Source organism: Cicer arietinum, chromosome 3, assembly GCF_000331145.2.
Source record: "Cicer arietinum cultivar CDC Frontier isolate Library 1 chromosome 3, Cicar.CDCFrontier_v2.0, whole genome shotgun sequence".
Taxonomy (NCBI): Eukaryota; Viridiplantae; Streptophyta; class Magnoliopsida; order Fabales; family Fabaceae; genus Cicer; species Cicer arietinum.
Window position 1 is genome coordinate 48,158,931 of NC_021162.2, and position 16,876 is coordinate 48,175,806.

Here is a 16,876-nt window from a genome sequence, read left to right on the forward strand (position 1 = left end):
CTTTAAATTTCCAAAAGTCTAGGAGTGTGTTTGGATGAAAGAATTTTTTGAAGGAATATAATTTTTTAAGAGAATTCAAATTCTTCGATACAAATTATCTTATTTGGATAATAAATTTAGAGAATTTTCAAAATAAAGAAATTTCATGAGGAATTCTATCACTACTAAATTTAGATAATTTCAAATATCTTATCAAAATTTATAATTTTAAATTCTCTTTTTACTTTATAATATATCAATAATAAAATTGTCGCTATAATTTTAAGATTTATAATTTTGACTCTATGTTTCAAAATTTGCATATTAAGTTCTATATTTTAATTTTTTTTGCAATTGGTTCCTAAATATTTTCAAATTTTGCAATTTGATTTCTGCAAATTTATAAAATGGTCCCTCAATTTTTCCTAATATTCATTATGGCCTAAATTTAATTTTAATCCCAATTTTTTTAAAATTTATAGAAACAGTTCAATTTTAAATACACAATTGTTCGATCTAAACAAAAATTTGTAAATAAATAAAATGCAATTGAAGCATTTGAATTGCGTAGAATTTTAAATTTAATAGAATTTTCAATTACTCTATGCAAACAAACTCTAAGGATATGTTTAGAAGTTGAGTATTGGAGGACAAAGTCTACATTTTGTTATATATTTGAGATTTTAGACAAATAGAAAGAACAATATGATAGATGATTATATAACATCTTAATTTCACTTAATTTATCAAAAAAAAAAAAATTATAACTTAATATTTTTTTTTAAAAACCATTTTTTTTTCTTCAAAACTCAACTTCTAAATACGCTCTAAATGTCTACAATTTAGGATTTTACAATATTCACAATAGACAAGTTTTCAAAATATATATATATATATATACCGCAATTTAGAACTATGATTTTAGGTATTGAGTTACCGGCAATTGTTTAGGTGATTTGCAATTTGGTTTGGCTGGATTTTATTGGTGAGATCTAGATCTATGTAGCAATCAATATTTCAAATTGAAGGTGTGTTGAGAGTCCAGCAGATGTCGACGGTGATACGACACTGACACGTGATATTACATACAATCACGTCCATGTTCGCAAGTTAGTACCAATGTTTACATGTTCAGTGGCGGATCTTGACAAAAAATATCGGGGAGCCGGAGAGCGACAATCACATCTATATTCTCACATGTTTTACAATTTTTACAAGTCATACAATTTTCAATTTTCATGCATCATACAATTCGTACAAGTTTTTAGGACATTATACAATTCATTCAAATAAAATATATCTACTTTATGATTTTTTTTATCTATATATAGTGTTTGTTGAATTAATTTATTGTATGATTTTCTTGTGAAAGGAGCAAAAGAAGTTATTTTGAGAATCTGTATATGCGGGTGGAACTTGTTTTAACTGAACTGAACTTTTGAAATATTTGAGGAGTAGTTTTGTTGCTGCTAATAAGCTTTTTAAATGTTTGATAGCAGAGGATTCAGGTTTTAAGTTCACATTGCAGATCTCTAAGATTATGGATAGTTTCACACTTAAAATGCAGTTGCAAACAACTCTCAGATGTTGATAATATTGTTACTGCAATTGTATATTGCAAATTGAAACATAAAAAATTCAATGGCCTGAAATCAATTTTATTAAGGGAAGTAAGTTTTTGTTTGCTTAAGAACATAGTGATTAGTGTTGATGCTTGTCATTGCGTATTTCTCTTTTTTTAATGGCAGAAAATTTATTTTGCGTTTCTTCCTTTGATTGAACTCGAGATTCTCTTCAATGTGGCTGAAATGAGTTTAGGCATGGTTTTAATGATGCAAATACCTCTAAAACTTTGGGTTGTGCTTGCAATTGCTGCTTCAGCTGTGTACAACAATTTAGAACTATGATTTTAGATATTGATGCGTGTAAATTTGTAAAATGGTCCCTCAATTTTTTCGTAATATTTATTAGGGCCTAAATTTAATTTTAGTCCCAAATTTTTTAAAATTTATAAAAACAGTTCAACTTTAAATAAGAAATTGTTCAATCTAAACAAAAATTTGTAAACAAAAAAAAAAAATACAATTGAAGCATGTGAATTGCGTAGAATTTTAAATTTAATAGATTTTTCAATTACTCTATGCAAACAAATTCTAAGGATATGTTTAGAAGTTGAGTTTTGGAGGGCAAAGTCTACATTTTGTTATATATTTGAGATTTTAGATAAATGAAAAGAACAATATGATAAATGATTATATAATATCTCAATTCCACTTAATTTATTTAAATATATATTATTCCATTTTTTTTCCTTCAAAACTCAACTTCCAAATACACTATAAATGTCTACAGTTTAGGATTTTACAATATTCACAATATATAGACATCAATTTTCAATATATATATATATAATCAATTCAAAATATATAGTGCCTTAATCTCATTTATCACGATATTATTCTTACTCAACCAAGAACCTTTTTTAGTAGGAGTTTTATAATATGTATTGCAGTGAAACTATATATCAGTTTTAAGATTAGTTAATAATTTTTAATAATTTGTAGGTAGTATTGATAATAAAGATGAAGAGAATAATTTAACCATAACTTTTTACTATATAAAAAGAGAAGAAAAGAAAAAACGAGAAGATAGACAAGAAATTTATTATTTTATAAGGATGAAATACTTGTGTATACAGTAGTTGAAAATGAAAACTTAATTTATAGTTTTTTCTTTGCTTTTTTGTTTTCATCCTTGTAATTTATAATTTTTTTTTGTCTTTTATCTATATAATTATATTTTGTTTTGATTTTAGTCTCTGCCACATCTAAATTTTAAGTTCAAATATGACTTTTACACATAACTTTATTTCAATCCACCTTTATTTGAACATATTTAAACATAAATTACTTCACATTCAATTCACTCACTTTTACTAAAATCAATTTTATAAAATCAGCGTATACACTTTTATAGTTGTCCATAACCAAACAAATAAAGTACGCAAAATAGGAATTTAACTCCTTTAAAGTGAATATTTAATCAAGTGAGTGAATCGATTGTTGAAATTGTAACCACTCGTGATTAATTATTCATGTGCATTTTATATTATCCATTGATTTATTCATCAAATATTAATATTATTCACTTTACTCTCTAAAGTGAGTCGCTCACCTTAAAGTAACTTGATCTATAAAATATGAATTTAATTTCTCTATAATGAGAAATCGGTAAAGTGAATATATGAAGGGGAATTCTAATGTGAACTGTAAAATTCAAATATTTTGGTAAAGTTATTTGTTTCGACCAATAACGTAATCTGTGATGTTATGTCAGCTTGCACAATATAGTCTACAGCACCATGTCATATTTCCTTATTGCATAGTATTCCTTATTCTTATTTAAAATATTTTTTCCAATTATTATTTAAATTAAAAATAAAATGAAATATAAAATTAATAAAGTGAAAGTTATATTTATTAGTAAAAAATAAAGCTTTGACTTCGATTCCTTCTTGTTCCCCATCGTGACCTTCTTCAACTTCTTGTTCTACAAAAAAGCTATTCTTCAATTTGATGACAATCTTGTTTTTTGCTCTTTTATCCCGATCTTTTACACTTTTCATACGGGTCGTCTGCTCTATTGAGAAAAAATTCTTAATTCATATTTTGAAGATAATGAAACAATCAATTAAATTACTAATTATAATTTTGATCATTTTATTATTTAATTTGCATTTTTGAGTGAATTATTCAAAGATAGGAAATCAAACATAAACTTGCATATGCATGCAAAGATCATATGGTCATTTTTCAAGCAATCAAAATTGATTTTGTCTTCAAATTTTGATTAAAGAACATTTTGGTTGTTTGGAGAATGTTCAAGTTGATGGACGAATGCAAAATATTCTGATTGTTTGGAGAATGTTTAGAAGAACATTTTAATTATTCTTTATAGAAAACAAAGTCAAGACAGATCAGTTTGGAAAGTCCAAATTGTAAGTTAAGAATATCAAAATTGCACATAAGGCTGTTAAGATTCAACAAACAATTACATGGCTTGAATTGAAGGCTCAAATGATTAAAATTGATCTCTAGATTAATGAGTTGTGAGCAAGGACATAAGGACACAAGTATATTGTTTTTATTGAAACTAACACATCCAGAACATTCTGAAGATTAATTTATTTCAACTAAAATTGTTTTCAGTTAATTAAAGTTAAGTGCATGAATTAAATTTTGAAAAAGGATCACAATTCAAATCCCCTTGTTGTGATTGATATTGCTAATTCAATTGGTATTTAAGCTTTGTCTCTAAGGTTCAACACCTAACAACTGTTAGAGGAAAAGATTTAGGAAGAAACAACAATGTCGAAATTCAAGTATATTTTTGAAGGATGACAATCAAATAGACCACCTTTTTTTGATTGGTACATGTTACTACTTCTGGAAAGGAAAAATGCAACCATTCCTTAAATCTCAAGATACAACAATGCGACGTATTATAACAGGCAAACTAAGTTCGGGCCATAGCAAGAATCTGCCATATCAACTAATAATTAAATCTGCCATAGCATGAACACAATCGCAAGGAGAAAAATCTTACATAGCAAGAACACAGTCAAATGGAGAAAATTGAAACAAAGTATAACAAAAAGAATTTGAGTAGTAGTAACGATGAGATTGACGATGCAAGGAGATGGCATACTGAAGCTGGCGCAAGGACAACAATACACGTAGGAAAGTTGGTATTAGATTGACGACGAGATAAAATGAATGAAGATTGACGTTGCGGTGAAAAAGTGAACGTGAAGAAGGAATGATGTTGTGAACGATGATTGACGTTGAGATGGGTGTCGTCGCTGGACTCACTGCTTTGGAGTGAATGTAATTATGTTGGAAACAATTAGAATTAGTCAATGCTTTGCCCGTGGAGTGAGATGAGTGACACTATGAGAGTGCCGTCATATTTCCCTTCAAAATATGGTTTGTTGTATTTTTGTGAATTCTTAAGAAATATTGGACCCGACCCAAGTTAATTTTTGTTTGATTGGTCTTTTTTTTAAGGCTAATTTTACTATTTTAATTTTTTAAAAATTGATTATGCGGGTTGTGGGCTACCTGGTACCCATACGGGCTAACCCAAATGGGTAATGAGTTTATTCGGACCGGGCTCAAAAGTCCTAAAAAAATTCGTGCTGAAATTATTAAGCTCAAACCTTGAAAAGTTGGATTTGGTACCCCCAATTAACCTTATACCTTCCAAATTCTTAAAAACTCAAAATTATCCTTTAATTTTCATTCAGTGAATGGTAAAGAAAAATTACTCTAAAATCTCACCGCTCAGCCAAATATCCGGTAAGTAACATTTTTCCCATCAAAATACGGTTCACAATTTTTCACTATCGGAAATTTCGTTTTTCAAATTTCTGGTAGTACAATTATTTTACTGGAAATTTCGCCAACAAAGTTCCGGTAAAATATTAATACTACCGGAAATTTGTGCCTTGAAATTACCGGTAATTGCATTTACCTTATTGGAAATTTCAAAAATCCGGTATGTTAATTTTTTATTTAAATAAGGATTGAAGAAACATAGCCATATATAGATTTGACTAAAGCATTGATCAAATTTTTGAGTCACGAGAAGCTGTCATATCATAGGCAAGAGAGATTGGCCGACAAAATCGAGTACCAGTTATCATTACTCGATCTAACGTAGAGACTAGAAAGAGAGGAAAAAAGTCCAAATTAATTCTTTGTTGTGATAGAGGTGGAAAATATAAGTCAAATGAAAGTAACTCAGGTACTTCAACTAAAAGGTGTGGTTGTCCGTTTACACTTAGATCGAGACCATTGAAAAATTATGAGGGATGAATTATTAGTTTAATGTGTGAGCTTCACAACCATGAGTTAGTGGCTACTTTTGAGAATAATGCATTTATAGGACGCTTAAAAGAAGAAGATAAGAAACGTATTGACGAGCTGATAAAGTATCACGTGGCATCGAGACACATCTTCTCATCTTTGAGAGATCAAGATAAGGAGAATGTGACTAATATCTCTCAAATTTATAAGGGACGAAGCACATACATGAAGAATTTGAAAGGACCTAGAACTGATATGCAACTGAAGTAACAATGTCAATTTACAAGAAAAGGGGGTTTGAATTGTAAATACACCCTTTTAAAAATTCCTGTTAAAAACTTAAGAAAATAACTCAAGATTGATCTTGGTTGTGAAAACAGAAAACAGAGAACGTTCTTGGTTTTAACCAGAAAACGGAGAACGTTCTTGGTTAGTTAAAATCAGTAATTCAGTTTATGTATTTAACTTGATAATCAATCTGACTGAAAGTAAATAGATAAGGGAAGAGATACCACTCAAGGATATATCTTGGTTTACCCAACTCGGGTTGCGTCCAGTCCTCAACACTGTTAGATTTTCAACTAAGTGTTCAAAACAAAGTACCTTATTGGTTTTACAACACCTAGCTCAGACCAACCTTGATTTGTTACAAAGTTAAAACCTTTCCACCCAGAAAAGGAGTTCAATCAGGTCACATATCAACCTTGATAAGATTTCTTACAATTTACTCAAACTATATTAAACTCTTATAGTTCGAGTTTTACAATAACGATGAGATTGTTTTATTAGAATATGAGAAGGCTCAACACTTGTTTGAGTTTTGATTCTTTGGCAGAAAAATACACGAGAATGATTCTAAGAATCAGATGGAAAAATCAGAACTAATTCAATGTATGTGAGTGAGAGAAATTCAAGTATGATTGAAATGAGTAATGAATTTTCTTAGTACTTGATGCTTTGATGTTTTCTTGAGCATTGGCCTTCCTTTTATAGGCTTTTAGGACATTTAATAATTGGTTAAAAGATCTGTTGGTAGTGCTCTATCAATTTTGACCAAAATCAATATATATGAATAAAAATATTCTAGCCTTTGAACACTTTGTGAAATCTATTTGACTGGACGTTTTTCTTCGTTCTTGATCAGATTTCTTTTGTGTTTAATAATCCTTTATACCTCATATATATTTGTTGATGATATTGCTTCAATCTGGAGATTTGATTATGCCAAAACAGCTTGGAGAATAATTACAGTCTGCTGGAGAATGATGTTGAAAATTCTCGAGACTGATGATCATTTTGGAGACTGTTCTGAATATTTTGGAGACTGATCTGATCATTCTGGAGACTGATCTGATCACTCTGGAGATTGATCTGATCATTCTGGAGGCAGATCTGATCATTCTGGAGACTGATGAGAACTTTCTGCAGATTGATGTTATCATTATGGAGATTGATGTTTAACATGTTGGAGAGTGATGTTAGCATGCTGGAGATTAATGTTAACATGTCAGAGAATGATGTTAGCATCCTGGAGATTAATGCCAACATGCTGGAGAATGATCAGAATGCTGTTAAGAATGTTATTCTTTCTTGACAGTCAAGTTGGAGAAGGTTCATATATGTTTGGTATTGCTAATTCGTGATCTTCTCTCTTTGTGATTCAAGTAGTTTCTTTGAATTTGATCATCTCAGTTTGTTCCTTGCCAAGTACTGATGATATAGATGTAAAATCTAGAGGCTAAAACTTCTTTTAACTAGTGAAAATTGATTGATTTTTGGAGCTGTGATGATCATTCTTGAAATTGGAGAACATTCTCTATTTTCCAGATTTTGTTAAGAATGTTCTCCATTTTTTTCTGTTCAGTTTCTTGCCTTTTTATGTTTATTTTTTTGCTTTGTTTAAATCCTATCTTTAAATTAATACACTAAAAATCACGAGTTAAATTAACATAACATTTATAATCATAATTAACATTCTTAATTAACTTTTTGTTTGTTTTCATCAAAACATTAAATTGAGATTTTGTCTCAACAACAACATTTGTTGAAGTTATTTTAAGTTGAGAAGTATGCTTGTTGGAGTAGGACTCATGGAGACTCCAACGTTGTGAGGGACATGTTTTGGACGCACTCAGATTCCATAACTTTGTTGAACATGTTCCATCTTGTATTGATCATAGATATCACCTACAAAACCAACATGTATAGGTTACCATTGTTTATAATTGTTAGTGTAACTTCAACTGGATTGACATTTAACGTTGCATTTGCTTATATGGATTGTGAGCGTCAAGAAAACTTTTGTTGGGATTTGGAAAAGTTAAAAGAGTTGTTTGTTTCAAATACCTCATTTCTTCAAGTGATCGTGACAGACAGAGAACTTGCTTTAATGAATGCAATTGAAGCTGTATTTCCATCTTCAACAAACTTACTTTTTCAACTTCATATTAACAAAAATGTTGGAGTCAAATGCAAATAATATATATTAAAGAAAGATATGCAGGAATCCATTCTTGAGTTATGGAGGAAAATTGTTTATTGTTCTGAAGAGAAGGAGTACGATGAACTTTTGCAAATGTTTGAGCAAACATGCTTTGATAATATTATTTTCTTTGACTACGTCAGAGACACATGGTTGAATCCTTACAAGGAAAGATTTGTTGAAGCATCGACCAATCAAGTATTGCATCTAGGAAATACTACTACTAATAGGTACGTCATTAAAATTTTGCATTTTATTTTATATTTATACTTATATAGGATTAAACATGCATGATAAATTTTTTATTTAAATAAAATCAAATCTTTTTTATGTTTGAATATTAGGGTTGAGTCTGCTCATTGGTCATTAAAAAAATTTTTAGAACACAGTAAATGAGATTTTTGTAAGGCATGTAATGGTATGAATGACATGTTGAAGTTCCAAATTATTAAGATAAAAGGTTCATTTGAGATAAGTAAGGGTCGCAAAGAGCATATACACAACAATCCATTCTATGAGAAGTTGACTTGGGTTGTATCCAAGAAAGCCTTAGCTGATATTGTTCATGAATACAAGAGAGTCAACTATGTCGGTAACGACAAAGCTGCGTGTTATTGTATACTTAGAAACACTCATGGGTTACCTTGTGCATGTAAGTTAGCATGATATAAGTTGGAAGGTGTTCCAATTCCATTAGATGTTGTTCATATACATTGAAGGAAATTAACCATGAATAGTGATCAAGAGGAAGAAAAGTTAGCAAATGATTTAGAGTTGAACATTACATCGGAGATGAATATAATTTGGAAAACATGGAAAACACTTAATCTTTTTGCTGAAATGAGGGCATTAAAGAGCAAGTTGCGTGAAATAGCATATCTAGAGACAACATCAATGTCTGCACCACTGGATAAGATCAAAAGAAAAGGTGGTGTAAAAAGGAAAAAAGGCATTAAGTCGAAGGGATTTGATGTTTATCGCGACCCTTCATATTTTGAGCATGTTGATGCATTTTATTCTGATTATGCAAATACTCAAGTTTCTCGGCAATGACCCATGAAAGCATCCCAACAAGCCTCCGAACAAGCTTCCAAACAAGTCTTCCAGCAAGCACCTCTGACGAGTCAAGTTAGAAAATATTTCGATGAGTTTTCTCCTCTAATTCATCCATATATTGAAGACATAGTTAATATTAAAGCAGATGGGAACTGTGGATATTGTGCTATTGCTGCTTTACTTGGTCATAGTGAAGAATATTGGAGCATTGTGCGTCGACAGTTGTATACAGAGATTAAGTCCAAACCTGGTTTATATGCTGCATTATTTAAGGAACGTTTGCAAGAAGTGACATACTCTTTACTTGTAACTGATTTGGGAAACCAACCAAACGAGAATTAGATGAGCATTCCAGATATGGCTTACATGATAACAACCAAATATAATCTCGTTCTTATTACATTGACAAAAAAAATTTGTTTGACTTTTTTTCCATTGAGGGGTGCACACAATGGAGACCTATCACGTGATCGTATTATCAACATTGATTTTGTTAATGAAAGTTATTGGGTTCAAGTTAAATTGAAATACGCATGTATGTTACTTCCACTTGTATGACATTGGAAGAAACACCGTATTGATGAGTCTACATCATGAGCTATAGGTTATACAGGGCATCTACAATATTGAGCTTCATTAGATTTAGAAAATACATCATATTATATGTTTTGACAGATGATTGACACTTTTGATTTAAAGTTTTATTTCATATATATATTATTTTCAATTAATTAGTTTATTTCCTTTGCAGTTCACATTCTTTAGCAAACTAACCAATTGAGCTATCTCATTTTGAGAGCTCTACTAATTGCAATATACTATATAACATTACATCATTAAATTATAATTTATTTTTTCAACTATGCCATAGAAATTTTCATAAATCAATAATAGATATTATAAACATATATATAATATATGATAAATTATGCATGAACATTTTATAACAACTATTTATTTGATCCACAATTATTAATATTAATTCAAATTTATTTTTTAAAGTGACTTAGTCATAGAGAGTCAATTTGGTAAAATAGATACATAAGAAAATAGACGTTGAGTTGGTTGTAAGTTCCCTGACACAGTCACAAATGAGTTTCCTATTGGTTAGCGTAACAGAACAAGGGTTACAGAAGTAAAACAACACCCAAAATCTACTTTCATTCTTCAATTTTCATCAATTAGTGAAATCAAATTCCGCACAAGATTGTTTCTCCCTCTTATTAGTTACTCAAATTTCGAACTTTGCTCTGATACATCTTCAAAACCTATTCCTCTTCTGTTTCACAGTAAGTTACGCTGCTTTGTTTATTTTATTTCCTTTTTCATTAGAGAACCAAAACTCATTGTTGAATATAGCGTAAGATTGTGATATGTCTCTTATATTTATTAGAGGTGGAGTGTGAGTTTATCTTATGATATCATGATGATGATGATAATGTATGAGATTCAGTTCAGACATAAACAAAATATGTATGGGGTTTGAGAATTTAGTTTAGATTGTAAAATACAACAAATTTTGAAGAATAAGTGTTGAAAAGATTTTGGCAGAGCAAATTTAAGAAATTTAAATGATTTAGTTGGCTTTGGTTAGTGTACTAAGTGGAGATTTAGGGTTTTGGTTATGTTTTTAATTTTAATCCTCTGGTTTCCAAGGGAAATAGACCTCGGTAATCTAGAGTTTGGCTGAGAGGTAAGTAAAGTTTGACCAACAATTGTTCCAACCGAGTTTGAACTCGGTAACTGATATGCTGAAGGACTCCATTATGTTTACTCTTTTTCATGTTTAACTTTTTTTTGGTTCTTTCTGTGTGGAAGGTCTCGTATCTTCCAATTTCCTTCTCTCTTTCTTAATGATTTATTTTCTTCAGAAATGTACAAATAGATACTACCTTCAGTCCTTTTTATAAAAGACAATTGGGAGTATCTTCTAGACATCACTTGTTTTTGTTGCATAACTGATTTGTTAAAGTTTATCTCAAATTGCAGGACTCTAAGTATGCCCTTTTGTTCTGTTTTGTTTTGTGTAATACAGACACTCCTTAGTATAAATTTAAGCACATAAATATGTAACATGATCTTGCACATCTGGTCAAACTTTTACCCTTGGTTAGTATGAAATCACCTAAGTACGCTGTTTTCTCAGACTTTCATTACATTAAATGATGATCTACAAGTAATGGTTTTGGGGATATAACATTCTCCATGCCAAGTGTCTTTCAAAAAAGAAACACCATTGACAATTTAAGATTGTCCACCTGCCACAAAGAAAAGTCAGAAGTATTCTAAATTTCTAACCATGAGTTATATATATCATTTCAATGTAAACTCAATTAAGATGCCAACATAGAGTGATCTTTGCCTTTTTTGTTTACTCACATTTGAAAAGAGCAAGATGCTAAACCAAACATTTTGAATTTGGTAGATAAATCCACCTGTATGAAAAGTCCTTGTTATTAGAGTTACCTTTTGAGTTTTGAGGTCCCATAATTTGAGCTTCTATATATCTACAGAAGTGGATAGGCGATTTTAGGTCCCATAATTGTTTCAGAATTCAGATAATGGTATCAGAGTTGTAACTTGTAAGTGCATTGGTTTAAAACAATCAACTTAATTTGGTTGTAAGAGAAGGATTCTGATTCATTGTTTTTAATCATGAATGAATTGGAAAATACAGGGCTTCTAATATGTAAAATCTTAGGCAAGAAGGAATACGGACAGGTGTGGATGCCCAGCTCCCGGAGCTTAGTGTTAGTTTGGTTTACAATTGAAAAACTGCAAATGTATGTGATATTTGCCGTAGGAACCGAAAATATCCTTAGTTTGCAGCATTGTTGTTGGAATAATTTATCTATTCACTAGTTATGATGTAATCACCTCCTAGTTTTTGAAATCGATGCTGGGATACCAGGAGAAAGATTAGCTTGTAAGTGGAAATATATTCAGAAATTATTTTCCCATATTGTTGAAGAAAACAAGATAATGTAATTGAAAAACACAATTTTATTATCATTGTCTTCGGCTTAGATAACATCAACTAATTAAAGCAAGTTTTTTTGTTTTCTGTCCGACTCCATGTTTATTTGGATTAATAGACTTTTTTTTTCATTTCTTTTATAAGTTCATTCAAATCTTATGTACCTGCATTTGTGCTTAGTTAGTTGGTTATTGAGAGTTCCGTGGTCTCTCTGTCGCCTCCAAAGGTAAAGAGGGATGGATGGGCTTGGATGGGGGAATTGATATTAGGTTATTATTATTATTATTATTGTTGTTGTTATTATTATAGCCCGTTTGTTTCAGAATCGGATATGTTTCAATGTAACAGTGCTAACAGTGAGTGACCAACTGCACAATGCGCGTTACAATATACTTTTTTCTGAAGCAAGGAAAGATCTCCATCTAGAATTGATTGAGGCCTGCCGAATCTTATTGTTAGAATATTAGAAAATATCTTATAATATCTTTTATATTATATTAGAGTATCTTGAGTTATTTTCTATGATCAATTTATAATCATAGAGAATCTTAGAATATCTCTTATTATTATTATGATTTATTCCTAATTTAGGATTTAGTCTATGTTTCTCTATAAATAGAGATTAGTATTGAGTCTATTGTAATCAAATTAGTATTAAGCTATTATCAATAATATTCAAACCCTTATTATTTTCTCTCCTCATTTTCTCTAAAATCCCACAACTTCAACATGGTATCAGAGCCTATTTCGATCCTCCTTGAACGATCCCGTCTCTATTCCGCTGTCGAGTTCCCAACAGTTATAGAATATAATCATAGTTTCTCTTTTCCAACATTCCGACACGTTTCACTCGATTTCCATTCAATTTGTTACTGCCGCCGCCGTCGTTTGCTGCTGCTGCCTGCCGTCGCTGCTAGAAAAGTTTTCCGAAACAACCACTGTCTCTCCTGTTTTGGATGCATTTTCTCACTTCGGTTGTCGATTATGGCTTCGTTTCATTAGAGTCGCGCTGCTTCCTCTTTGGTGTTTGTCATGCAATTTAGTTCTTACTAATAGATTACAACAGTGGCTTCTATTCCCACCGATGATCATTCCGGTGGTGTCCCTTTTCCCACTGATGAATCATATTTGTGATGACTTATTTTCCCATTGATGATTATTCTGACGATGTCTTTTATTTTTATGACTCACACTTTAGCATGACAATTTGTCCCAGATGCACTGGCCCCATCTTTGTCCCAGATGTACTGGCCTTGCCTTTCTCTCCTTGAAGCACGCCTCTCCAATATTATTGGTTTAAAGCTTCCAAATGCAGTTTTTAGAAGAACGGACCTCGCTTTGTTCAATTGCTTGCCATGAATTTCTCTCAGGCTGATGATCATATCGGCTATCTGGCTAAGCTATATTTATAGCAATTCTCTCCGACTTCACCTGCATCCCTGAGTTGCTTTTCCATCCTTTTTATTATTTTGCAGAGCAAAACATTGTTTTCTTGTAGCAAGCTAAAGCTTAGTAAGCTTTAGCTTGAGGGGGAGTGTTAGAATATTAGAAAATATCTTATAATATCTTTTATATTATATTAGAGTATCTTGAGTTATTTTCTATGACCAATTTATAATCATAGAGAATCTTAGAATATCTCTTATTATTATTATGATTTATTCCTAATTTAGGATTTAGTCTATGTTTCTCTATAAATAGAGATTAGTATTGAGTCTATTGTAATCAAATTAGTATTAAGCTATTATCAATAATATTCAAACCCTTATTATTTTCTCTCCTCATTTTCTCTAAAATCCCACAACTTCAACACTTATGAAACAGTCTATTGGTAGTTTTGGGCATTTGATCTTGCTTTGGCACTATTATTATTACTAACACAATATACTTGTGGTAGTATGAGTTGTGATTCAATTTCTTTAAAATGATTTTCATTTTATTGTTCCTTGCCTTTCCCATTTTTCTTTTTGCTGGTCCTATGTAGCAAGCTGTCACTCAGGCTCTGTTTTCAGTGCTCCAGCTAATAATAAATAATAGCCTATATACAGTTCAATTTTGTTTTTTCCTTTACTCAATAAGCATGAAATGTATAGACTCCGATACTTGTTCTCAACTTTTGTCGGAGGTCTGATGTGTTTTTGGTGTATTGAGTATGCATCTGTGAATTCAAAAACACTGAAGTTTTACACATCAAAGTTGATGAGTATTTAAAAATGTAATAATGTCTATCCTGATGACACAAATTTGGCAGATTTTTATTTGATGGACAAGGGAAATGAGGCAGATCATACCTGTCTAGAAAAGAGTACAAGTATATTTGATGGTGTTGAAGTTCAAGAGCCATATGTGGGCATGGAATTTGATTCTGAAGAAGCTGCCAAGAAATTTTATTTTGAATATGCTAGACGGGTAGGATTTGCTGTACGTGTTATGCAACGTCGACGTTCTGGAATTGATGGCAGGACTCTTGCTCGTCGACTTGGATGTAACAAACAAGGATTCTCACCCAATAACAAGGGAACATTGGGGCTAGAGAAAAAACTAAGGCATAGTGCTCGAGAAGGTTGCAAGGCAACAATTTTATTCAAGCTGGAAAAATCTGGAAAATGGGTTGTCTCAAGATTTGTAAAGGATCACAACCATCCTTTAATTGCTACAGCTAATGGTTTCAATTCAGCGGTGAGTTTTCTGTTTGCTTATAATGTTTTTATTATAGCTTTCCACTTGTTTAAGTAGATCTTCATTGTTTCTTAGGCATGAACTTTAGCTTATTCATTGTTTCAGTACAGCGTTGATAATAAGTACGTTTATTTATTTTCTTCCATCTGCCTTGCAAGTGAGTCTGGAAATGTATGCATACAAGACCTGTGGATTTAACTGCTGATAACTTTAATTGCTGGACATAGTCATTTCATCTAGGATCATATGCATTTCCTCGAATCTAAGATTTTGTTTATCCATAGAAAATAAACGATTACTAGACAACCCCAGCTCTAGGATCATATGCAATTCTGCATTGCTGAATAGGCCTCAATATCAAGTTCGTGAGTTCTGCAGACTGGTTGCAATTTGGCCAAGTCATTCTCATGGCCAAGGTGAACTGGAACCAGTGTGATGAGACCTCCGATGATCTTACCTGAAGGAGTACCCCGACCTTTACCAAGTGTCTGATTAAACGATACACATTGTCTGATTGTGCTACACTATACCTTCGTTTACCATTCATAGCCCATAAGAACACGGCATAAGTTTGACAGGAAACACCATCACGCTATCCCCAGTACTACTGTCCTTGAGATGGCGAACATAACGAAAACATGGGTTCAGGTAAGACTTATTTCAATCTTCCTGGTTCATAAGTTTGTTAATTATCCCCAAAGTGACTGTTCATTTTCAGAAAAATCAAGGGGAATTCATCTATTGCCTCCATAAGCGGATTTAAAATACTGTCGAAGTCTTCCAAATTTAGCTTATGAACCCTGTTAAAGGTTTTAGATATTCTATCAAAGTAAATTAAATGAAATGTTTGGTACATAAAGGTGTAAGGAGAGTAGAAACAAAGTAGAAAAGATGGTAGAAACTTGGCTTAGGTGGTTTGGGCATGTGGAAAGAAGAACTGTAGATTCTGTAGTGAGAAGAGTAGATCAAATGGAGGGTAGTCAAATCGCTAGAGACAGAGGAAAACTTAGAGAAACTATAAGGAAGATTTAATGGATTAATGAGCTGGAAAAAGATAAATGATAGAACATTATGACGACGTTTGATTAATGTAGTCAACCCTACTTAGTGAGATAAGGTTTGGTTGTTGTTGTTGTTGTACATAAAAGTGTAAAAAATTTAAGCATATGAACTTACTTTCTTGGTCTCGCTAGAGTTGATTCTTATGGGGAGGAATGTTTTTGTAAATCTTTACCAATACTAGTTTTTTGAGTTTCTTTTCTGATATTATCTTATAATTTCCAATTCTACTTGATCTGTGGATCCTTACTTTTTTAATTTGATTTTCTCTCTACTTGTAGGACGATAAAGATAAAAAAATTGCTGAACTTACTATCGAATTGGAGCGCCAAGATGAACTGTGTGCTGCGTATAGAGAAAAACTAATGAGCTTCATAAACAATGTTGAGGAGGAAACAGTGGAAATGTCCACAAGAATTCAACTCATTATTGAAAATGTAAGGAGAGCTGAGTCTGAATTGCAAAAATGTTCCCAGAACAGTAAGCCTCGGTACTGTACTTGAGTGTATAAATTAATATAGTATATAATTTCACTAATTATAGCACTCCATTATACATTTGAATTTGTTCTTTCAATTCTCGGGAGTTCTGAAAGTCGAGGCTAATAGTACCTTAAAGTAGCATTGTGAGAGTGTGTTGCTAGCATTTTTCAAACATAAATGAATTATTATTTTGATGGGAGTGAAACCATAGGGTATGTCAAGTTTTGCAAAAAAGAAATGGAATACTAGTCTTACTAAGCCAAATATAGCATATAACTGGATTTGTTGAAATGGT

At 31.4% G+C, this 16,876-nt stretch overlaps 1 protein-coding gene across 1 annotated transcript; it reads left to right on the top strand.

The window, feature by feature from the left end:
• Positions 1 to 10,441: 10,441 nt before the first annotated feature.
• On the top strand, positions 10,442 to 16,675 carry LOC101489586 (protein FAR1-RELATED SEQUENCE 2). The gene is made up of 3 exons (XM_012713504.3): positions 10,442 to 10,673; positions 14,613 to 15,040; positions 16,381 to 16,675. Exons 2-3 carry the CDS (start codon positions 14,624 to 14,626, stop codon positions 16,600 to 16,602), a joined length of 639 nt encoding a protein of 212 aa, XP_012568958.1. The 5' UTR covers positions 10,442 to 10,673; positions 14,613 to 14,623; the 3' UTR covers positions 16,603 to 16,675.
• Positions 16,676 to 16,876: the final 201 nt, after the last annotated feature.